The sequence below is a fragment of the Poecilia mexicana genome, unplaced genomic scaffold (genome assembly GCF_051168715.1).
Source record: "Poecilia mexicana isolate PSO_F unplaced genomic scaffold, ASM5116871v1 scaffold_3, whole genome shotgun sequence".
Lineage (NCBI taxonomy): Eukaryota > Metazoa > Chordata > Actinopteri > Cyprinodontiformes > Poeciliidae > Poecilia > Poecilia mexicana.
In genome coordinates, this window is record NW_028263372.1 from 17302210 (window position 1) to 17328138 (window position 25929).

A 25929-nucleotide genomic window follows, 5' to 3' on the forward strand; every position below is an offset into this window, starting at 1 on the left:
TGTGAAACGTGATGCCCGCTGCAGCTGCGTGAACGCACAGCCCCACAAAAACACTCAGAGGAAACATAAAGTCCATTAAGTCACGATGGAAATCTTTTAATGTTGAGCAACAAAAACAACTTTCAAGACATATAGACAAGTCACTGATAGGGCGACTTCAATAGCAAACATGCGCAGGATGCAGAAAATCATGTGAAAATTGTTATCCATTTTCTCCAGACAAAAATATGTTTATATATATATATATATATATATATATATATATATATATATATATATATATATATATATATATATATCCGTGTCATTTTCCCTCCCTAACGCCTCATTTGTATTCCCATCAGATTAAATGTTTCATGTTCCTATTTTACACATTTTACTTTTTTGATACAAGAAATACATTGACATATTGATAACTTGCTTCAAATGGTGATAATTCTTTAGCATATTTCATGTTTCACAAAATAAAACACGTTTCAATAGGACAGAAAATAAATGATGAATGTTCTGACAAGTTTGCCATAGATGATGATATGATTTATGTAGTAACTGTGTGCTGTGTGTATTTATTGAAGACTTACTTTTGAACAAAATATTTTTTTGCATTTCACTTGTTATAACTATTCCCAAAAAATGACTCATGTTGGTATTACATAATGTAGAAATTTGGGCCAGAAACACTGAAAAACATAAAACAGTCTCTAAATACAACACAGATAAACTCTTAAGCTGGTGAGGCTTGTGGCCTCATTTAATGCTTTTTCAATGACTATGTAGTTTTTATTCATTGCTTTGATTCTGCGTTTCATTTCTCGATTTGTTGAATGTGATGTTTCTGAAAAGTGTGTAGCTGTCCACAAATAGAAGTCCAGCTGAAATTAGGCTCACCACCTGTGAATACAGAGCAGAGCGTTTACACATCAACACATCATGTAATGTTTTATCTAGTATCACGAACCTGCCGGGGACGGCAAATGAAAATTAATTATATTATGAAACATGGTACTAATGTTGATTAATGTGTACTTTCAAATAAAGATTGAAGCTTTTTAAGTCTGAAATCAACAAGCCAATTTCAGAGCCGTTCTAAGGTTGTGGTGGGATTTTGTTCTGGGGCCAAATTCCAGTTAAACTCCTGGTTCATAAGCCACCACAGCGTCACTATTGTTTATTTTAAATTTTGTTTTATATTAAATCTTAATTCTGGATTTACAAAGGCAATTCTCACCCCTCCAACCAGTGCTCCAGTGACAGGGTTTGAAGTCAACGCCATGAGGCTCAAGACAAGGAGGTAGATTGCTGCAAACACCGAGTTGAAAACATCCTAAAGAATTAAAGAAAAAAAAAAGAAGATGGTTAGCACCGCCACCTAAATTTTTTTTTATCCTTTTTCATGTGGTGTCTTCAAATGTTACAAAATGCACAAAGTGCAGTGCTGTGTGGTAAGGTTTCACTCACAACAATAGGCCAAAAGAGGAATGTGATCCTCTTGTTGAGTTTCAGTAGGTACAAAAGCAGCAGAAGCAGAGTGATTAGAAACTCCAACAATGTGGCCGTAAGGTACTTTGGCGTGGAGGCAACAGCGAAACACACAAATGCAACGAGCAGGGTTCCCTGAGATAGAAAAGGAAATTAATGTATGCAAGAACTTCCAATGAACTTTCGGTAGAGGGTGCATGTGAGATCTGCAGATGGACTCATTGTTCATCTTTCTGACAAACAATCCAGAATTTTTCAGAAAAAAAATGTTACGTATTTGTGTCAATTTTTTCGACTTAGTCTCTGAAAAGCTTCCAACAAAGTGTGGACTCCTGTTAGCAAACTGCCTCACAAGCTGTTTCACTTCCTTTTTTTTTCTTTTTTTACATGCGCAGTTCCATACAAGGACATGTTAACCTTTTCACATCTGCAGCAAAATGCCAAATGTTACAAGATACAAAGATATCTCACCATCTCCGCCACTTTGACTATCCCCCTCCTGGATTTGAGGAAAGCAGCATCCACAGCGACCGTCTTTTGGTTGTCGCTCCCTGACATGATGGTGTTATTTCATTTGCAACATGACAGTTCTGTCTACTTCCTGTAACATGCAAGTTGCAGCTCCTTTGAGCTGGTAAAGGAAATGACTGTTAAAATAAAAAAAAAATCTGTCTGTGTTTCTGTTCATGAGGTAAAATTAGCCTTTAATGATATGCATCACTCAGCCCTGCCGCCGCAAAACCGACACTACAGACTTTATTACAAAATTATTTGTTAAAAAAGCAAGAAACAGAAATTGCTGAGCAAAAGCGCCAAAACGCAGAGTTAAACTTCAGAAGTAAAGTAGAATTAAAAAAAACACCTATATTTGTTAGCGGCACATACATGTGTTCACATTAAAGTGCAATGTGTACTTCATTAGATCCTTCAAAGACTTTCATACAGCTGACTTACGCCTTTTCGGCCTGTCCTCTTGGAGGAACAGAAAACAAATTTAGCAGACCTGAAGTGTGAAGAAACTGGTTGCTCATTTAAAACTGGAATGAAAACTTTACTGTTCACTGCAGCTACATTTCATGAGAACTTCTGTACCTATTTGTTTTACCTTTTTTTTTTGTTTGTTAAGTATCAATTACATTTCCCCTTACATTGCTTATCTTGTCATGTGACTTTTCTTTTGGCATTTGTAATTACCTGGTGTAAAATCAATTGTTAGCAGCGATGCATTGCTTCAGGAAGGTCCTTGGTTCAAATCCTTGTACGGGGTCTTTCTGCATGTTCTCTCCGTATTCCTCCCAAAGTTCTGAAATACATGTTGCATTATATTTCTCTCTAATTTGCCCTTAGGTATGAGTGTGCATGTGTGTAAGGTTGTTTGTCCTGCTTATCTCCGTTTTGTCTAGTGATGGAGAGGGGTGAATGTTGGACAGGTGCCCAGCGACCCCTAGAGAAAGACATCATACCCTCGCAACCCTGCACTGGTATCCAGGTGTTTGGACGTGTCTCATCTACTATTAACATGTGGTAAACATGACTAGAAGAGACTTGGAAGAATACTTCAGCTTCGGTTAAAGGTACCCCTGCAAACTTTAGCTTCAAAATCAGCTGGATGAAAACTGATTTTCATTCATCTAAAATGAAAATCAGATTAGTTTTAGCAAAAGTTTAGTCTGTGTCCTTCAGGTACTCGATCATTTTGGTGTCCCCCCCAAAAGGCTTCATCAGTTCTGCAGTTTATAGCCATTTTCTTTTTATAGACGTGACTTTTACAGTAAACATATTTTAGATTATGGGGCCTTCCACTTACTAATCCACAACCCAATTAGTTTTGTTTGGACAGTGCTCTGCTAAAACAACACACTGCAGGCAATTTGTAGTGGTTTGGGGACCTGCTGCTCATTATTCAATCTACTTTGTATAATCAGTTTAAATGACAGGAAAACAGCTCAAGGATTTGCTGCGGCATGTTGATATGAAGCTTCAAAGCACGGTTGGTGGCTTTTTCCCCCACACACTTGTGTCCAAATAATTCAATAGTTAATCCATTGGACACCATTACTCTCATCTGTGTAGTTTTCCTACATGTGGGTATTTTTTCTAGCCTGTGTGATTAGCTGCAAACTTTAGCTTTGCTTTTAAAAACATTATTTTGGTGGTTGTTTGGCAACTACTTCCTTCTTTACAGTGACGACATGCTCTCTGTGAAGTGAAGCTGGTTTTAGCAGCACTGACTGTACTTTAAAACTCAATTCCTTATGGTCACTACTTTGTTCCCAAGAATCCAACCAAAACGTCTTGGTTGATGTAACTGAACCTGCTTCCAACGTTTGCCGCTATGTTCTGCTAAACTCTTAAATGTTTGACTTTTCTGGTTACTGTAAATTACTTTGAGGAAATTACATCTTAGAGTTCAACATTTACAGTTTCTACTTTTTTTTCTGCAATATTGTGAATTTTACCAAAACTTTACATGCTTTAGAGAACGGTTTACTTTTATTTATTTATTATTTGATTTATGACAACTAGCAGGAAGTGTTAGGACCACTGGATCAGTAATTTACAGAAACATATAGGACTCTCCACACATTTTGGCACCTCTGTTAAAGTCGAGTAAAAAAAAATTATCTGTTGTTGCAGAAACCTAATTATAGAAAAAAAAATCCAACTTAAAAACTATATATATATATATATATATATATATATATATATATATATATATACACATATGGAGTGAGGGGACATGCAGGGCATTGTGCTGCTCTCCGTATGCATTGCTTTGGCAGGCCCCAATCAAATTATTGTTTTAGTTTTGGTTTTAAAGAATTCTCTGAAAGATACAATGGATGCTGTGCAATCACTTGGCTCACAAAAACAACTTAGCAAATTATTACAAATATTATCTTTGTGAAACACTTTTTGAACAGATGAGAGTTGCACAAAAAGGTTGGACAATACTTTCTATTTTTAAATAACGCAAAACAGAAAATTGAAACAATATCCCAAACAGTCAGAAAGGACACATAGAATAAAGTGAATGTGAATAAACAGAAGAGAAAAAAAGCGAGTCTGATTTTGAACACAAGAATGAATGATTCAAAATATGGCTTTCAACTTGTACTTCATTTGTTTGCCCAAATGAAGTACAAGTTATAAAAGCTATGAAGTTCTGAGCTGTTCTCTTCAGGACATGTAAAAAGTTACATCAGAAGCAGCATCAGTAAAAGATGCCCACTTTTATCTACTGATTTTACCTGATGATGAAAAAAAAACAAAGTCAAAGAAAGAAAGGGCCAGGCTATCAGAGGAGAAAATGAAAAAACACCTTCTGTCTAAAGCTGACTTCCCACAGAGTCATCATCTTCATACCAAAATAGATTTATTTTCTAGTGCAAAATGTGAAGACTGAAAAATGTAGGACAACTGATCCCTTTTTAGGCTAAATCAGCATAAATATATCATCCCTTCCAGCACAATTAATGTTTAGTTCAAGAAGCACCACATTTCCCTTGTTTTATTCCCATATCATTTTCTGCAATAATGAATATGAATGATTTGGCAAAGATTTCAAAAATATACTTTAGTAAAAATATTTGTTCATAATGTGCTGTAAGGCACATCTTCAAGTTTTTGTTTTCTCGACTCCGTCTTGTCCGTGCGTCTCAGTGTGGCCAGTTGCACTTCCAGGGTGCAGACGTGGGTGGTTTCAGACACTTTCCCAACTTTTCACAGCCAGGAGGAGACCAGTTCTGTACAAGGAGACAGACAGAAACAAACTTACAAAACCATATGCAACCCTCAAGTTATTCGCTATTAGAAAGACAATCAAGTTATTTTAGCATTTAAGAGCAAGCTATTAGCAGAGTTTGCCTGCTATTCTGTCCAATAACGATTTGAAGGACATCATAGTTTGTGTCTGTGCATTAATGTGCAGCCTAAGAATGAAAAATAAACTTCAACTTTTCTAATGGGGAAAGTATAATTACTTTCAAATCCGTTTCTTGTTTACAGATGCAATCGTTTCTGTAGAAACTGATTTACATTGCAATAGTATAACCAATGTTGACACTGTCATCTACATTTCAGTTGCTTAAAGGAGTCAAACAATCCAGAAAAACTCTGAAAACAAACAAATCTAATTTAAAATGTAATACATTTTGAATTTTTGTACATAACTTACGCTTATTTGAAAGAATATCTCCAAATTAAGCTCAATCTGCAGTTTATAGCATGACAGGAAGCAGGTTGTTAATATTCATCATAAGTGACTCGCATAAGAGATTAAGAAGCTTTCCTTCGCTGGCCACAAGGTGGCAGTGCTGTGGCACAAATGAAAAAGAGCGAAGATCTTGGCAGCGTTCATTTTATAATACACATAATTTGAAGTGAGATAGAAAATTGAAAATATTGCTTTTAATGTACCTAGAGTCAACAACATAATCAGTCACAGCGCTCTGAATACCTCAGGATTAGTAGTCATATCTGAATGAACTTAACCTGGGTGATGCACAGGCTTACCATCACAGCGAGGTCACACATGTTGAGCTGGGGCATACCGGGGACCAGAGTCTTCTGATGCTGCTGCACAACTGCAGAGACGCTGCGCAGAACCTCCTCGTACTCCTTAGACAAAACACTGCAAGCACATGTGATAAGAAATGACGACAGCAACCAGCAACTGCTGACATTTATTCAATGAAGTGATGAGCGATGCAACAGCCAGGCTTTTTGCAGGCCATGATTTCCAGTTTGCGGATTACACTTTTTTTTTTTTTTTCCCTTCTAAGAGCTAAAACGAAGCAAAAATGTTTTACAGCTTTCATTAAGAATGTTAGAATCTTTGAATCCAGCAAAAGATGAGAATTAACCAAGTATCCTCATTTATGCATGAAAGTATAGTTTGGTTGTAAAAAAAAAATGCATCTTGTTAGTAAGATTTCACATTTTTGATACATTTATCTTTTGCCATCCAGTCAAAAAATAAACAACTGTGTGGAAGTGTCCACAACCATAAACTAAACTCTGTCAAGAAACTTCTGGATTTACTCTCAGCCTGTCGTATTTGTCTGCAGTAATCCACCTGCAATCTGCATCTTCGCCTGGTAACATTTGTCCACTCTGTTCTCCAGACCAATCAGATTGTGAGGGTATCTCTCTTCAGGTCACCGGATAGATTTTCGGCGGGGTTCAGTTCGGCACTTTGGTTAGGCCGTTCTGTAACTTGTTTCAATTAGGGCTCCTTTAATGCTGAGAAATTAAATCCTTCATTCATTTTCAAGCAGACACCTCAGGAGTTTGGGTCAAAGTTAATGGCTCAGTTAGCGGTTCATGATTTCAGGCTGACAAAAAATGTTGCTCCAGCAGAAAATTATAATAACAAAAAGAACATTGTGCCTTCATATTCTCTCAAACGTTACGGATTTCTTAGTAACGCTTAGTAATCAGATTTTCCTGACCTGCCAATCTCTGATCTGAGCTGATCTCTGTTGATTGCTTGTTGCATGTCTAGGACTCTACATAAATTTTGAACAGCAAAACATAAAAAAAACAAGCAAACAAAAATGATGTCCAGTACCTCATCCCATAGCCCCATTTGACACTTCCTTTTTTTAAATCCAGGAACCAAAACCCAAAGACAACTGATTTGCTCAGATTTATGAGAAGAACAGATGGCAAAACCAGACTCAGGAAAAGTTGTCTGTGTTATTTAATCAAATTAAACTAATTTCTTAATTTTTTTTTAGTTTTATTTATTTTTCTTTTTTAAGTGAGCATGACGAGCTCTGTGCTGTCACACAAGCACATCATTTTTAATCCTAATCAGCATACACATCCAAGAGTAGTTTGATCATTTATCTCTTTGACCCGTTTGGTTTCCAACAAATATCTATCCCGTACACACATGCACACACACGCACACACACATATAGGCAGCTTAGCTCATTATATCAGCGATGGGATCAAAGAACTGAAACATAAACGCGTAAACACACACGCTACTCTGGCCAGCTCTGGCGAAGCACACTCAGCAGGGTGAACTATGTAACCCCCATCACATCCCCTGTCTCTCAATTACTGCTGTTGGACACCAGCAAGTGTGAGCACCTCTGTGCATTATTATATTCAGAGTGTAAAACACAGGGGCCTCGAAGGCTTTCAAAGGAACGCTGCTCTCAATAGGACCTGTAGGGTTAATGGGCTGGGTTCGTGTGTGTGTGTTGAGGGGGCGAAAGGGGGGGGGCGGGCGTCTGGTGGCGTGACACAGGGATAGACAAATATCAGCAGTGCAATTACACCCCTGATACATTCGCCGGCAGCACCTGTGCCAGCCTTCCATCCATCCCTCCACTGCAGAGCCGAGGCGCTCTGATTGGCCCCCGGGGAACGTGTGCATGTGTGTGAGGTGAAGTGTCAATTAGAGTAATAACCCCGGGCCCTGTCCAGCTCACACCTACCCTCCCCTCTTAGATCTCCCACTGGGTAGCAAGGCTTCCTCCATCAGCAAGCACCTGCTCCTTTTCCTTGATACTCGTTCTTTACTTCGCCTACAATTACTTGGCTGGTAGTGTGCTGACTGCAATTAGTCTCTCTCCTTGTGTGCCACAGAGCATTGTGATTCAGGAGGGAAACAGACTGGTTAAAGGGAAAAAAAAAACAACAAAAAAACACAACAGAAATTGCAGAATCTTTCTACCAAATTCCCAAATTCTGCTTCTAGCTAATCTTGATCTGTGCCTGTGACTTTTCTCTTCTTTGCATTTGCATTTGCACGTGAAGGAGATTTCATCAGAACAAGTGGTCAGGCACAGCAGGGGGTGGCCCTGGCAAAGCAGCACGGCGCGCAAAGTTTTCCGCTGTTTTGTCTATGCAAGGGGAAAAACTCGCGGTGCGGACCTCTAAATCAAAAACTAATAATATCATTTATTCCTGCGCCCCCTCCGCGTACAGCTAATGAAAAGCTCACAGTCAGCACAGCTCATTATCATGATTATAACCCTTAGCTTACTTGTGTAGAGGCAAAATCTGGAATAATAAGCAGGCTCTATGCAAATGCACTCTTTTGATTTATAATGTATGGCACCCAAGGGGGATGAGGGCATTGCTCAGGTGTGTCACCGCTCTGATTACTGATTCATAACACTACTGCAGGAACACACGCGCGCACACACGCAAACGTACACACACTCATTTCCAAACAAGCACACAGTAGCAGAAGGTGGGGGAATTGAGGAGACAATCAAATACATCTGTCCTGCCCACCCCCTCCCCTCCGCCGTCTTCTCCACCCCGGTGGAAATTGAGCTCTTCAGTGAGGACTATTGATTGGAGACGCGAGAGCTCGGTGGCAGGCAGCAGATGCGGCCAGGCCGACGCAGGGGCAGCCCCTGCGGTGTGGCGGCGGGGATGAGGGAGGGACTCCTGGGACGCGAGCTCGGGTGGGTGGTGAGAAAGTGGGATGTGTTAATCTCAGGGCAGAAGCTCCCCAGAAATACTGGGCTGCGGGACTCTGGTCAGCGTCTGCCTCGCGCTCCGAACAGATGGCTTTCGTTGGGGTTTTCAGGTTCTGGCTGCAGTCACCAGCAGGCCAACAAACTTAAACGACAACATAAACTCTGAGCGATCTTCCGGTTTTACGAAATCGTAACTAATGCCACTTTTCTGGCTAATTGGGGAATGCGTTTGTGTGTGTTCTTTGCCGTATCACGCCCTGCGACAGTACTGAAGGTATGTGTGCAGACAGGTCCTACATCATCTTAAGTGGCTCTTTAGGTGGTGACAGAGATTAATGATGGCCAGGCAGCCAGTCCAGCTGGGGGACCGAAGAGCACACGGACAGCACACACCCACCCACGCTTAAGCAGGAAGGTCCCCACGGAGAGGGAGACGATCTAACACGGGGAAAACTGGGACTCTCGGGATTGTTTTGGTCGTAATCAAAATCACATTTATTTATTCATCGGTGTGTTTAGAAACACACCAATTGATATTTTTTTCCCCAATTTCTGGTTGTATTTTTATGAATGAAACGCATGAAAAGTGCAAAAGACACAGAACTTTTTTCTTTCAGCTAAACTCCAGAATATTTAAGGATTTTTTTTTTTTTTGGTCTTGTCATTAAAGTTTTCATTCCCAACAGTAGGATTACTGCATCTTCACGACAATTTGAAAGAGCCCAGTTAACAAGGACAGATATTTCTAAGCTTCTTTGCAACATCTGAGCTCATTGGAAGCACGAATATGTATTTCAAGACAACACGTCATACACGCTGCTTCCTTGTGAGACGTCAAGGTCAAGAACAGTCAATGTCCCAACAGCTTCGTGCTGTGTGGGAGCTCTGCTGCAGGAGGGACTGGTGTACTTCACCAAACAGATGACATCGACAAGAAAGTGTACAATTAGGAGGTATGGAAGCAACATCTGAAGACATCAGCCAGAAAGCTACAGCTTGTGCACAAATTAATATTCAAAATAAACAATGATCCCAAACATAGAGCAAATGTAACTTGATTAACCCGAACGAGACAAAATCCCAGGAAGCTTTTGTGAAAACTTTGCGGATAGAAACCCAAATTTTTTAAGGACAATGTTTTAAACAAAACGATAAGACGTCCTCCACCCAGAATTGGCTCACATCTCATTTGAGCCAAAATAGCAAAAATAGATATTTTTACTCATTTTAAATGACTTAAATATATATATTTTTTTTAAATATGAAGTGTTTGGTGTGATGTAATGTCAGAAAGTGACAAAATATGCGTTTTTATACCGCATATGTAAATATCTGATTTTAACTGTGCATAAGCTGAATCTCTCAAAAACAAAATATTGAGGAAATGTCAGAAGATTTCTATAAAAAGACAGTAAAAGGCCATAGCAACCAATACTGTTGTCACTGTTGTGTTTTTCCAGTCCAAACCGTTTTAGTAAAGCTTTGTAATGGAAACCAACATGGAAGGATCAGATTTTAATGATAATGAACAAAGAAACACTATTCTAGATTGATTTCTTGCGCCAAACTTTTTTTAATCTCCAAAGTCAAAGAAACGCAAAGCGGCACAGTCATTTGAAAACTGCCTTTTGTGGATTCTGATGTAATTTTGTGATAATTCAGACTGAAAATGAAAAAGAAACAAGATATTAATTCAACAACCCAACGGAACAACACAAAAGTTCAAGAAAGTGGCATTAAAAGTATGAGATTAAAGAGGTGGTTGAATTTAAACTGCAACCTTGGAGGTAAACTCAAGACCTCTGGTTGCAGAAGTAAAAAAAAAAAAAAAGCAAAGTGTGCACATCCCTGCCAACGCTGCATACTGATTGGCTCTTGCCTTTTTTTTTTTTTTTTTTTAATTCTTCCAAGTGAATAGCGAGGCTAAAGGATGGACAAATGAAAAACAACATAAATGTTTTATCATCCAATCTTACTGCAGAACGGAAAGGAGCTCGAGCCGGAAGCAAAGATGGGGAGAGACGAGGCCGCAGTCAGAATGTGAAAAGCAGAGAGCATCAGAAGGCAGAAAAGAAAGGTCAGTGTAGGAGGTTTTTATGCCAGGAGGGTGCCAGAAAGCATAAAAAAAGAATACTCCCCCATCAAAGCGCTCTGAGATTATCTTAATGTATTAGTCATGGTATCAGGCTGAGCCTTTTTCTCCCTTAAAAGATCCCGCTAATAGCCTGCATTGAAAATAAACAGCAAGAGACGACGCTTCGTTTATCTTTGCATCCTTATTTAGTAATAGTCTCAGTCATCCTCGGCGGTTTGTGTGTCCTCTGGCATCGGCGAGCCTCAACTCTCCTCGTGGCTCAGGCTGAGACACACAAAACACATTAAACAGCACTTGCTCTCAATTTAGACCTGAACAATTTATCTTGCAATTTTAACCTGCAAGGAGCCCGCCGGAGGAGGGCTGATGGCCAGATAGCAATCTTTAAGGAGCTGTTTGCAATCACAAAGAGGAGGGTGTAATCACGCGCGCTCCGGCTGAGTGGATCAATCCGCCGCCTTCTTTTTCATGCCACTGAATCGCCATTGATCACACACACATTCTGCACAGCAGCCAAACAACATTTAAACTCCCCACCCCTTTAATCTGTATTTGCTCTCTTTCGCCGAGCTCTTCAGTTCCGAGCTTAAACGACGCCCTGATCCTCTGACAGGTGACAGGTTTACATTTTATCCTTTGAGACAACTGACCTGAGTGGGTACTTCTCCCCAGGATCCCGCCCCAGATGGAAAATAAGTGGTTGAAGTGTGTGTTCCTTCTGATCATGAGTTGTCACGCCTGGAACCTCTTGGCCTGGACAGAAGTTTATACCCTGCAAAGAAAAGCAAGAGGTGTCATTATATTTTTCACTGAAGGAGTAAAACTTTATTGTTATCTTTTAAGATGGACTTAAATGAATAGTTCTTCGGTCTTTCTGAGGGAATCATTTAAAGTTTATCTTTAGAATTTTCCTTTCACGTCTTTCCCACTTAATGTTCAGTAGTCATCATATAGGAAACAAAGAAAGTGTCAGACGTAAGAAAAATGTTTTATTTGTATTTTTAATAGATTTAGCTAGAAAGACAAGATGAAGAAACTGTGTCTTCGTGACAGGTTCATGGCATCATTGTGCAAAAACATTATACTTGACTTTAGGAGAGTTTAATGCATAAATAAATTACAATTAGGATTAAAAAAAATCAGAAAATGTTCACAACCTGGAATTAAAATGAGAAACAATGAAGAAATGGCCAAATAAACTTTCATAAAAAAAAATACAATTATGCATCTTCAAAAGAACTTTTAAGATACAAAATTAGACCTACAGTTAAATCATTGGCTGGAGAGTTGCAAAAATGATCACTCGTTTTCTCAATATTTTTCTTTACTTGTGCAAAAGAACTGCTTTGATTTAACGATTGGATATTTAAATATTTAAAGTATGATAAATTCACAATCTGTACTCCATCGCTATATCCAGTAAGTTGGATGGACCTTGCCGGCTCCTTGCATTTTAACCAGATGTCAGAGCTAAGAGAGAGGTGTGGGGATAATATGACCACAAAAGGAAACAGGGGAATGAGGAAAATGCCAAAGAAAATCCCCAAAATTACCACACCACGCCTATTCATGCATCAAATGTCCCTAGATTTTATCTGCTAAACTCAAAGCAGAGCACATCAAGGAACACATGCTTAAACACCAAAAAGATGGGAGTTTTACTTTTTTTTTTTTTTTTAGTTTTGATTAAAAACAGATCCACAGCGAGGTAATCATCTGGTTCATCCCTTTCTGAGGACAAGGCACTGAGAGCCCCTTTGCTCTCAATCAATTGATTCTCGTATGCGTGAGTCTATGATTGAGAGAAATCACTGCTCAGCCTTTAGGACCGATGAACACACATGGAAATGAGTGAATGCGATTTGTAATCAAAAGGCTTTGAGAGGATAACAAGATGATGATAGGCCGTGTCATTTACATTAGGTCTTACAGGCACATTGTGCTCGCATGATGTAGAGTTTGCACTTTTGGATTAAAAAATAAATAAATATGAAATCTAACTTGTTCTGACACAAGTAAGACTTTGGTCTGATTGTATAGAACAAAATGCAATACACACACACGGAGCAAGGGTGCACCGATTTATTGGTGCCGATTTCCTTCATTTTGGGAGATTGATGATCGGCTGATTTTTACACATGAAGCCGATCTTAACCACCGATCTTATCTAGCTTGGCAAAGGTCTAAGAATCAACCACTGTCCTCTTTAGCTGTTCGATGAGAAAGGTTTGACTGACAGACCGGCCCACCAAGTTATGTCTGCATGTTTACAGTTAACAATAGTCATCCCGTTATCCCATTGCCAACTCTACAACTTTCTTGCTATATTGAGCAAGATTTCAGATGAAAAAAATTGGTATCAGTCAAAATCAGAATGGGCAGGTTAGGCTTTTCAAACGATCACCGATCAGGAGGAAAACTGAAATCGGTGCACCCCTAATGCAGACGTATTTATTACATTGACTAGCATTTTGAAAGTCACATTCATAATTGGTAAAAATAAGCGCAAAAATGGAAAAGAATGTCTTGCTGCCAGCTTGTGGTCTATATACACGAATTATAAATCCTCCAGATATCCAAGGGAATCCTTGGTTCTGCTCTAGTATAAAATATTTGACAGGAAATGGCAGATCTGCCCATTTTGGCTGCAAAACGCTCATAAATTTCAAATAAAGGTCAGCCTGTCTCAAAAGAGCAAACATAAAATCCAAGGTCAGTCTCTCAGGAGGCAGAAAAAGCAGGTTTGTGTTTTTTTATTTTTCCCTCCAAAATTCAAACCTTCGAAAAAAGAATTCAGACTTTAAGCTAACGTCTACTCGATGTTCTGCATTTGATCGTTTTCGATACTTTCAACAGACAATTACTTTTCTCTGAAAATCTGCAGCAAACTGCAAAGCGCTCCGCTGCAAACACCAGCGAGTTTTGCTTCCAGCCACCTGCTACCCTGAGCTGATTACTCATTGTTACACTGTCTATATGCAATATTGTCCTCCAATCTGTTGTGTTATTCATGGAGCGACTCTGCTGGTGCATCACAAAGGGGGTTTTGGAGTCTCTGAAACAGAAGACTTTTTTTCCTGCCTCCCCTTCATCTCCGTGCTCCTGCTCCCTGACGCCGTTCTCAGGAGGCAGGCAGAAATCGCAGCCTGATTGAGTCACACTCTCTCCTGCAGAACCCCCCTCTCCCCCCGACCCAAGCCCCCCTCGGAGAGCTGCCCCCCTGCCTGGATGCACGAACACAAACAAACACACACTTTCTGATGAGCACTGCTAATATTGAAAAAGCATTCATCTGTAAGGTGCTGTGGCTGCCCCCCTCTGGGATCACTCATCGGAGCACCTCAAAATACATACAGAACGGAGAGAAGAAGCAAAAGTGAAGACCGATACCCCACCTACACACACGCACGCACATGTGAGCTTCTACTCATTCAGACTTGTCCTGCCTTTTGAAGCCAGCTGCTCAGAAATGCAGAGTAAAAAAAAACAAAAAAAAAAACAAAAAAACAAAAAACAGAATCTCATCCCAGAGGAGCAGCATGAAAAGCCTGCTCTGTGTATCTGTCTGTCTCTTGTGCCAAAGATATTACAGCAAGAGCTCCATATCTCCCATGACATTAGCAGCACAGATACAGCGAGGCTACTTTCAAACTGAAGCACAGCATTCGTGACAAGATAAGATGCAGAAACCACCAAGGAGTGGAAGGGGGGTGGATTTTTATTTTTCTTTTAAGAGAAAAAGCAACACTTTGAGCATCTATTTTGGGAAAAAAAAAAAAAATCTTACGAATATTGCGGATTAAGCATTCCTTCAACGGGTACCGTACCACAGCGATTGGCCTGTGGTAATTTTTTAAGAAACAAAATTGTTTCTCATTAATAAAAAAAGTTTTTTCATCCACTTACGGGCATGAGTGACGTTAATTTTGGGCGTTTATTAATGCACTTGAATCATCAACTGAAGTGATTTTTAAAGAGGCGGGATCACGTATTTTCCAGGCATGTAGGGTCGTTTTACAGCACAATCAAGTAACGTCACAGGAAAATCTAATAATGTGGAGAAACAGGGGAACCCGATGACTCTCAAACCACTTCAGTTGACTCTTTTAACGGAGCAGAGTAAATGATTGAGTTCCTCACAAATAAACTTCCTGCTGCTTATATCCAAGGTTTCATTCAGTCATGATCCACATCTCCTAAAACAAGGTGAACGTAGATGACTACATGAAAAATAAATAAAAATCATCGTTAGCTCTGTCGCCTCATAGGAATAAGGCACTCGGTAGGCTTTTTATGTGGAGCTCGTCTGCGCGTATGGATGGATGCGTATGGGATATCATTTTTAGTCGATACACACACACAGTTTAAGGAGCCATCCATTATAGCAACAAAGCAAAGTGGACATTTAACTTTCCCCTCGCAGAAATTCAAAACTTGCTCACTGACGCACAAACAGACATTCACCTCTGTATGAGGAGCCACAGCGTCTTTGTGCATGTTTTCTTCGCTGCCTTTTTGCCCCCCCCCCCCACCTCCCACCCCTGCCTCCCACATTCATACGCGCAGCAATCGATAGGCAACTCGCAGGCAATCAGACGCCATTATTTGTGAAGTTCCACTTCAGTTCACATGAGTTGATAAAGGGAGCCGCTATTGATTCAGCGGCCCTGAAGGAGAGAGCAATTTAAGCGACCGATGGGGCATAAAACAAACTGGATCGCAGGAAAAGCATAGCCAAGGAGGGAGAGGACAGGAGGACATGTTTTTTTTTTTATTTTCTTTTTTGTTTTGTAACGGACAGAGCGGAGAGAAAGGGAGACAAAAAGGCATCATATTCTCCTGCTTCTCAGGTGGTAGATTTCCTGCTTCTCCTGACATGTTTGATCCACACTGAGTCGGCGTGACTGCGATGGCGGAAGAACAAGCAGGGGATGGTGGTATGTAAATGGTTGGGGGGAGGAGGGGGGGGGTGGCGGACAACGGGGGGCATTTCCACCTGAGATTAAACAAACAAGTCAACTGGTTGATGAACGATGCCAGTTGGCACATGTGGGGGTTCCTCATTAATATTCATTCCTCTCTGATGTACGCAGCAGTCAATTGATGAGCCATTGTTGAGATAACATGAGCAACAAGGAAAGTGTTGGTGTGTTTCAGGAAGATTAGGAGCGACGACGAGGCGCAATGTGACAGAGCAATTTAAGAAGTACGGAGACAGAGAAGGGACAGTGCGTTGAAAGGGAGTCTCACCTCTTTGAGCTCCTCCAGCGAGTTGCTCCAGGTCCAGTAGTGCGCTTTGTACTGTCCGAGCCTCACAGCCATCATCTCGTTGCCGCGGTAAAAGAAAATGGGTCTGTTGGGAAAGAAAAGGAGAAACGCAAGGTTCGATTTACACCTTCTTATACACGCTAACAAACTAGACAGAAAGACAAATATTTCTCTTTTGCATGTTTATTATGTACTATTTCCACTTTTTTCGTGCATCTTTAAGTTTATGACCCAAATGGTTATATTCTTTTTTTTAGATATGCAAAAACACAATTCAAAGTCATAGAAAGTCTTCCTCCCCGTGCAGCACAGAGCAAACCAGCAAACCATCACCTTTCTGATGGTCATGAGCAAAGACAAAGTCAGACAGAGGGAGAGTCTGGAAGAGTCCGACTGTTTTTATTCACCTGTTGTCGAGTTGGTGGGAGCCGTTCAACAGCACTGGCGTCAGGTCCAGCCCGTCCAGCGTTCGGTCATCTGGGGGGCTGATCCCGGCCAGCGCCAGGCTGGTGGTGAAGAGATCCATGACGTTGGCGGGCTGCAGACTCACCTGCACCGGGACGGAGGAAAAAGAAATCTGAGCACGAATCGACAAAACGAGGTCTGACCTGATGTTTCAGGTTGTCTTTCTAAGAATCGTAACAAATACGAGAAAAACATTTGGCCCTACTTGTCCTTTTGACAGAGGCAGCGGTTTTGAATCCAACAGAAATCAGAACAAAATCACCGTTGAAGTCTCTCATCTTTGTCTAATCTTTATTTAACTATAAAAATGTGCAACAAACATAAAAAAAACAGAAACAGTAAGAGTTTTTTAATGTGTTTAACAAACTGGAGAACAAATTTTTTAGTCACTAGATTTCAATGTGGAACCGATATCCGACGGAAGAATAAAAAAGAAAATAAATCACAGCCGCCTCACTCTTCAACGCACATCTCCCATTATAATAATCTGTACACAGACACTGACGTGCACATTACAGCGTCATCCTGTTCATTTCCCAGATGAACTTTATAATTTGTCACTTGTCGACTCGACTCTCTGGAATCAAAAAGAATTTGTGGTAACATTTTATTACCACAAAGGCATGATAGGACGCCCTCGTGAAGAAGAAGCGTTGCATTTCTTCAGTTTCCTCTCTAATCTCTACATGCTGGTTTACTATCAAAACTCCAAAATGCATTTCCTTCCATAAATGAGTTTTTTGGAGGAGGGAAAAAAAAAAGAGGGGGGGGGAAAAAGAAGGAAGAGAGGAGAGGAAGCATGGGATAGGACACGGCCCGGGCGAGCAGGCTGCCGAAGCTGGAGCGAGCTGGCGTTTTATCTCCCTCTCCCAGTCGCTGTGAAAAGCTTTATTTTATTTATAAACTTTGAACTATTTTCAGATAAAATGCCATTTTTTCGCTGTCATCCTTGATCTTCCGTTCCATTCTCTCCTGAGCGAGCCTTAGAGGGAGACGGCACGCTCACAATCAGATAGTGCTATCAGGCCCGTGCAGCTGCAGCGCCATGTGCCGTTGCGCTCCTATCGGCGGCCGGCACACATGCGGACGCACACGCGGCCGAGCGCACGCGCCTGCTCCTTCCTAAGCACTGAAATTAATTCCTCTTTTCTTCTGTATCCACAGAAGTAGCCACAGAAAAGGTTCTGCAGCGAGTTCCATGATCTATCTGCACATCCAGACACTCTCTCTGAAAGGCACAAACACCAACAGATTGAATTCTTCACTTCATTTTTTTCCCCTTTTTTCAGATCCTTGCAGAAACATCTGCCATTAAAGGAAACGGGGCGTAAAGGGGGGAGAAGCAGCACTGATATTTGGTTGCGAATAACTTGCGTAACAGAAACTCAAAGTTTCAAACTTTGAGTGGCGAGACGGATGACCCGTCTCGGTCTGTCCTGAACTTTTTTCTTCGCCTCCCCTTCCTCCCCCGTTTGCTTTGTTTGAATCGTCACTTCCTAAACTCTCGCATTTTCATTCTGTCCTTTATTTCTTTGCAGTAACGTTGCCTGTCGGAGGACGCAGCGCCTTCATCCCCATCTCCACCATCGTATGAATGCGTGTCTGCCACTGATAAACCAACAAAAGGGATTGGGGAGCTTCGTGATGTTGCAGGGCCTGACAGCCCACCCACTTCCCCATCCCTGTTCATACAGCCACCGCCACTTATCATCCTCCTCCTCCTCCTCCTTAGGGACAAGGAGAATGCTGAATCTGCATCTGCTTCGAGATCAACCCCACCTGCTCGCTCATTCCAACACACCCCCTAGAAAACTTCCTGCACACTAATTGATAAGTTTTACCTCTCTTAACTTTCCTCTTCTGACAGGGGAGATGAATCAGTGTGCCCTGATTACAAGGGACCTGTAGAAAATCCCCTTTTCACAAAGGCTTTCTTACGTGCCTCCAGCGTTTATCTCCAACAGCTTTCGGGGCTTTCACAAAGCACAGATCAGCAGAGATTTCAAAAGACTACAGAACGCGCAAGAGGCCAACCTTGTGTCTCGCTAGTCCTCCCTCCGAAGCAACAATGCAACAGCGATGAATCCAGATCTGTGGAGCACAGTAGCTCCAACAAAAGCAGCTTTGTCATCACAGCCCAGCAGAGCTTCAACATAACTCTTTCAAACCCAAATGCAACTGGATATAGATGCACACACAAATATCTGTCTGCATTGTTCTGCACAAATAGAAGGATTTATAAAGTTATCTATTTAGTAAGTCCGTCTACAAAGTCGTTCTCTGTTGCATTTTATCAACACCACAACGTCACAGGGTCAACAAAGGTATTGCAAACGCAATGGCATTCAATACGCGGCATCTTCACCAATGCTCTTTCTCGTTTCTTCGCCAGCTACCTATTTTACTTCTTCCCTTGCTTCCTTTCCTGCAGCCCCCTCCCATCTCCCCGTTCCTTTATCCTGAACGCCTGGCATATTCAGATACTGAAGTCCTCATTACGGCTCAATCCAACCTCAGCAAACACACAAACAGATTAGCCGCTTAAGACGCTCCCAATCCCCCTCTCCCTCACTACTCCGCTGCGCTATCAGGGCCCAGCACAACCCTGTGAGATGAGCCAGGGGCAAGGCTTACCGCAGACTGCAGCCTCCGCTCGCTCCTCCACAAAATCCCTCTGCGTCACAGCCCCGTGTCACAGCTGCCCCTAATACAATTAAAAGTCATTTGCAGAACGCACAGGCTTAGGGGATCACGGTGCGGGTGGGGTGGGCGAGGGGGCTGTGTTGGGTAATAGGAAGAGGGAAAAAAAAAAAAAGAAGAAGAGAGAGAAAGAGAGAGTGGGGGCATTTATTTCAGCTAAAAATATTTGAGGGAACGGTTCAAAGAAGGGCCCGCACGCTTTGCAGCTGAAATCACAGTTCTGATAAAAGTACTGTAGTACCCACTCGAAATTAATTGTGCCAGTGGATCAGAGTGTACACATGTAAAGCCCTAAATGACACAGAATAAATCACAACACTCCAAAAAATATCAGTTATTTAAAGAAGATTAGTGAAATAATTAGTTATTCTCTCACAACCTGGTTTATAATACGCCTGCCTGCAGCTTCACAGAGAACAATTCCACTTTCGTGGATTGGGGAGCAAAAAGCATTCGCTCGTTGTTTCCAGCTCTTCCCTTACGCTCACGGCTGCAGGATAGCGGGCTTTGATTTGGCAGAAAGTTGGAGGTGGGCTTACCGCGCCTCCCTTGATGTGCCCAGGCCACCAGGCGATGGCGGGCTCCCTCATGCCCCCCTCAAACGTTGTTTCCTTCCCACAGAGGAACGGCCCATTGCTGCCACCTGAGGAACCAGAGGCGTGAAGCTGCATGAATCTCATGATGACACAAATAAGAAGGAAACGATTTAAATCTACTTCCAAGTAAAGAAATGTAGACATACTTTCTTGTGGGCCTGACATTAGAGCTGCTCCGTTGTCTGAAGTGAAGAAGACAAACGTGTTCTTCTCGATGCCCAGTTTCTGCAGCAGCGACAAGATCTGACCGACGCTGTAGTCCAGCTCCATGACGGCGTCTCCGTAGCTGCAGCGCACAGGGAAACACAGTCCTCCTCACCACATGCATTCACTTGCTCTAGGAAACAAAGCTCGAGTGTGTTTGAGCATCTGTTGAAAGGTCGGCGAGGTCGTGCTTAACCTCTCAGTAACCGCACCGCGCTATCAGAAAACCATGTAATTACAATACCATTCCTCAACATCGCAAAGATGACATGGGTTACATTAACCCACTTTTTTTTTTTATCTACCGTCATGTGCACCACGCTAACCCAGTCACAGACCACTTATTCAGACAGATATACAATTAGCATGCAGAATGAGAATGCATAACATTTGTAATATTGTACAGTAGTATTACAAAGGTAACTGTGGTTCTTCATCTTGTGCAGCTCTGCCTACCGGCCTCGCTGACTCTTCCCCAGGAAGCTTTTGGAGGCGTAGACCGGGGAATGAGTGGCATCAGCGGCCCAGTAGAGGAAGAAGGGCTGCTTGGCTTCAGTCTGACGCCGTATGAAGTCCAAGCCCTCCTGCAGAGGTGGGAGATTTACTGTTAGTAAAACGTGCAATTCATATACTTAGCGTTGATGTTGTCGATGCATGCACCTTTTCAAATTTACAAAGTGAATAGTTGTGAATAGTACTTTGAGGCGGTCACGCAGTGAAATGTTTCTCAAGGGGGAAGTTCAACGTTTGGATTATTTTTGTTTCAAATAAGCCAAATTAGTCATTATTTGTAAATCTATTGTTGATGTTTCAGAACATCAACAATAAAAAAAGATTGTGCAGGTGTACAAATTGGAGTAAATCACAGACCCAACAGATTTATGTTCATATCATATTTATATGGACTTATTTTTATACATAAAACTGGTTAGCTGTTTAGCTTTTAAAACTAACTTTCATTTACATTTTTATTAATAAACATAGGCTGGAGATTGTTGTGAAACATAACCAAAACAAACCGATTTTAGATCTTTTGGAGATGAGAAGAAGAAACTGTGCAACATGAAGCTCATCTTATAAAAGAGTTATAATAATTAAAAACAACAGAAAACATGTTTTAAAAAAAACATTCTACGTCTATTAAGACACTTAAAGATTGCAGAATACCATGCATCAAATTTATCGTGCATTCAAGCAGATTCTGCTGCAGTATGCTGCAGAAGAATGCAAAAAGAAGAGTTCAAATTTCAGAACGTGCTTTTCATGTCCAAACACACTGTGCATCTGACACCACTCTCGCTTCCACAGACATGCTCCTAATGTGGAGATGAATTACACCTCTCAAGCATGCAGTGTGCCTCAGCATGCTGCTTTTGATCCTGTTATAGGAACATAATAGAGAGAGACTGATGTAGATTCATTGCAAGAGTGTGAAAAAGTCAATAATCCACCTCCACTGGAGAAAGCAGCACAACAATAAAACTGCATTTTCTAATTTGTTACAGACAATTTGTTTCTGTGCTTTCATGTTTCGGTCAGAAACAGTCCTCCGTCATGCTGCTTTCTTTTCTTTGAACGGAAGAAAACCTGCAATTTTTACTTTCTCAAAAAAAAAACAAAAAAAAAAAAGACTCGGATGATCTGAGCCAGAAATTTTGGAAACGAGACGTTAGTAAAGCGCTCACTCACCATCAAATACATCCGAGTGAGGTTCGACTCTCCGGTCCGTAGATCGATCTTAAAGTCCTCAAAGTATCTGTGAAAACAAATGACAGCCGTCATCCCAACTAAACAAAGCCTGACCTCTTCTGCTTATTCAGTTTTACAACCTGATTTCTTTTCTCTTAATTGAGCAGAGGACCAGATGGGACTTTTAATTTCCTTCTAAAATGACTTAAACTAGTGCGGATAATATCATTAAGACAACGAAAGTTAATTTTCGACTTGTTGATGATGTTTGGAGGAATTTTTTTTTTAAATTTTTTTTTGGGGTGGGGGGAGAAGACATATGTGCGAAGTCTCAGCAAAGCAGAGCAGCGGGAACTGTTATGAGGCGCTACTGAAGCGTGGAGGCAGTGACAGAAATCTCTCTCTTATGCTTCACTTCCTCCAGGTGTCCTCGCGCAGAGGCGGCGCAACCTGCCGTCTCTCGAGGGCGTGTGTGTCTCTGCGAACGCACACGTGTGTGAGCGTGTGCACATTTCTGTCCAGGGCCCAGGTATGCAGCGCTGATTAAACCCACGGCTAAGCGAAAAACACGCCCGGCTGCCGGCTCCAATGACCCTGAATACACATATGGCTGTTTTGGGGAAAACAAATGGGCGGAAAATGGAATACACAGGCCCAGCTGGTACAGAGGAGGAAGTGTAGACGGGGAGGAGGGAGTCACTGAGCTCATCCAGAGGAGCAGACAAACAAAATATACAACTGAGTCAGGTGGGGAAAACACGCTTTTATTGAATTTTAGTCTCCGCGTCTGTGCCTGTGTGTGCGACGCTACCTTCCAATCATCTCAGAGTTGTTGTAGACGGGGATGTTGGGTCGGACGCCGCTGTTGTAAGGGCCGAAGTGGCAGTTTGGGGAACCGAACCATTCGTCAAAACCATGCTCCAGAGGTAGGTACTGCGGCCTGTGGCCCAGATGCCTGCATGAACACAGAAGGACAGAAGGGACAGTCAGATACTGTAAGACGAAAATGACTAATGCCTAATAATTAGGCATTAGTCATTTTCGTCAGTTAATCGCATGATAAATTAAAGCAAACTCAATCATTTCCATTGGCATGATTTTTCTTTTATCTCTTTTTTTCCTCTCTTTCTAAAAACTGGATGATAAAAGTCTCCAGTTAGCTCCTTTTTTTTTGAAGGACAATTTTGTTTACGAAGACTTCAAAATTCACTTGATTTGTTGTTTTATTTATTTATTTATTTTGGATATTTAAAATGTCTTCCAATTCCAGTGTTAAATATCCATTAGAATTTAAAGTTTACTGATGTTTAAGAATGTGTTATTGCATTACTATGTTGCCATTACCATTATATTACTTAAAAATGGTCTCAAAACAACAATATTATCGTTTGTCGCAATAACTGCTGGAACAATTTATATCGACCAGTAATATGCGTTATCATTACAGGCCTAATCATGTACAATATCTCAAGACGTTGTTTGTGTTTTCAGCTTTTTATGCAAAACAAAACATGTAAGGCTTCTGCAATTTGCATAACTTCAAGATAATTAGTTGCATAATCAAAGATTAGGCAATCATCTTTGGATGGGTTGGTGACCATGTCTACATGTTTGTTATATTTTTTTCTGTATTTTGTCATAGTTGATCAGTCTCAGCCAAAATCAGGATTTTAATGTGCATTCTCTCTTTTGTTTCATCCAAAAGTGAAATGATTACAGTTGAAGAACCAAAAGAGTTTAGAATTTAGCTTGGTTCATTTTCAGACAAAACTCAGTCAATATGTTGCAAAAAAAAAAAGAAGAAAGAAATAAAAGTAAAAACAACAAGTGAAGGAGGACCAATGCAACGCACTTTAAAGAAAGTAGAAAATGTAGGAAATACTCCAAAACTCACCACTTGCCAACAATCTTGCTGATATAACCGTTTTTCTTTAGCATTTCAGGCAACAAAATCTCATCCTTGGAGATTCCTCCCACAATCTCCTGTGGCGTGTAAGCTACAGAAATAGAAAAAATACATAAAAGCTTTTAATCACACGCAAACACATGTGACTAAAACACAGTGGTTTGAAAAGTGTCTACACTTCACATTTGTTTCATTTCTGCTATTTTGTCACACTTAAATGTTTGAGACGTAACTCAGATACTCTTTGTCTGACATTACATGTCGTTTGATGTTTTGAAAGTTTTAAGTGTGAGAGAAAAGGGAAAGACAGAAGAAATTGGTCACCAGGTAAACACACAGCTGGTACTTACACAATATAGCGAAAGAGGAACTTGTTTGCAGCAAGAAATATTGTGAAAGCTTACCATTCCTGGCATGAGCATTAGTGGTGTAGAATCCATTCCTCACCGGCAGCCTCCCAGTGAGGAGCGCAGCTCGCGCTGTAGACAAAATGAATATTAACATTTGTAGCCCTTAATTTGAATGTTCTTATTGTCAACAAATAAACCTGTAAATGGGATTCTCACTAGTTCCTGCTCCAATGTGAACATTGCAATGAAGATTCTTAACATTCAAGATCAAAAATAGATTAAAAGACTTGAGCTAAGATCTGAATTAAAGGTGCTGCTCAAGTTAACACTGGCATTGTTCAAATTCTGAGCCTAAGGTCACTGGGACACCTGTATGACCCACATAATATGAATTAGTATCCTAGTCCACGTAGCTTCATACATCCTCCACTGTCCAACTCATTCAGGTGTCGGTAATGACATCGGCCTTTAGCAGCAGCTTCTCGCAAAATCAAACCATTTACATGCCTGTGGTTGGTCTGCATGTACTAAATTAGGTCTTCATCAGACCATTCCTTCTGTTCATTAGCAATGAACCACATCTATAGTTCATTGCTAATGAACTATAGGTGTTATTTCAGAAAGAGGATTTCACAAAGACAAGCAAACAATCTTCCTCACATATTAAAACAAATAAAAACACTGAGCTGGTTTGGCAGGTTTTCAGGTCTGTCACATGATAACTCCATGATGTGTTGCTCTATAAATGAAGAATGAGAAGCATTTAACTTCAAAGCAATAAAAAAAAATGTGCAACACAATGGTACTATTTCTGTTCACCTGACATTACACTTGAAAAAGAAACATTTTTCACTTTCATGATTTCACATGCAATCATAGCAAGCGGTTCTTTAACCACTGAGACAGACATAGCTACATTAGTAAACAGAGATATCTATTCGGTTAATCTGGAAAAACAAGCACAAATGACTCAGACCACCATTGTTTCTGCCGACTCACATGGGGAACAAAGTGGGTTTGCGGTGTAGAAGTTTGTTAAAAGTATCCCCTGAGCTGCCATGGCATCAAGATTAGGGGTCTCTTTGGAGGGCTGACCAAGCACCCCTAAGTCCCCCCAGCCCATCTATAAAAAAAAAAGAGCAGAGGAAGTCAGCTAAATGTTTACAGGAGAAAAAACAAGTCAACACAGAGTGCATAAAGATAAGTCGAAAGATGCGTTCGTAGCTGGTTTGTATAATCAGTCACAGATAAATAACTTACGTCATCCATGAGCATGATGATAATGTTTGGAGATGAACCATTTGACAGCTTTTCTGTCAAGGAACAACATATTGTTACGCTAATGAGAATTAAAGTTGGTGCACACACTACGCGCATTGCTGTGCTGTAGTCATATGAGCACCAGCATCATCACGGAAGAGGATTGTTGCGTTAGCGTTCATCTGCCAGAGCAGTACGTACCCGAGGAAAGAAACGAAAGTTCACGTCCTTAATTGTTAACTTAGGATTTTAATGCGGTTAAGTTTTAAGCTACTTTATTTAGTTGTATTGATTGGCTAATATACAACTAAATAAAGTTGTTTTGTGCTGCATTTGTTAACAGACACAAATTAATGTAATGCTGTTTTAAATTATTTAAATAAAAATACTGACAATTTATCAACATTTTAAAAAACTGTCAAATATCAATTTATAATCAAATTAAACCCTATAGCTAGCGTGGCTTCAA

At 40.8% G+C, this 25929-nt stretch overlaps 2 protein-coding genes across 2 annotated transcripts; both read right to left on the bottom strand.

Annotated features, from left to right (window-relative positions):
* Positions 1–71: 71 nt before the first annotated feature.
* LOC106928124 (chemokine-like factor) lies at positions 72–2374 on the bottom strand. The gene is made up of 4 exons (XM_015004179.2): positions 1951–2374; positions 1459–1614; positions 1229–1324; positions 72–891 (listed from the first exon to the last, which is right to left on the bottom strand). The coding sequence occupies exons 1-4, from the start codon at positions 2035–2037 to the stop codon at positions 781–783; spliced, it is 450 nt and encodes a 149-aa protein (XP_014859665.1). The 5' UTR covers positions 2038–2374; the 3' UTR covers positions 72–780.
* Positions 2375–4423: 2049 nt separating this feature from the next.
* galns (galactosamine (N-acetyl)-6-sulfatase) lies at positions 4424–25620 on the bottom strand. Its single transcript, XM_015004137.2, has 14 exons — positions 25461–25620; positions 25200–25323; positions 24255–24329; positions 23839–23941; positions 22756–22899; positions 21945–22011; positions 20712–20839; positions 20198–20337; positions 19995–20098; positions 16698–16840; positions 16273–16375; positions 11673–11794; positions 5995–6112; positions 4424–5225 (listed from the first exon to the last, which is right to left on the bottom strand). Exons 1-14 carry the CDS (start codon positions 25575–25577, stop codon positions 5139–5141), a joined length of 1575 nt encoding a protein of 524 aa, XP_014859623.2. The 5' UTR covers positions 25578–25620; the 3' UTR covers positions 4424–5138.
* Positions 25621–25929: the final 309 nt, after the last annotated feature.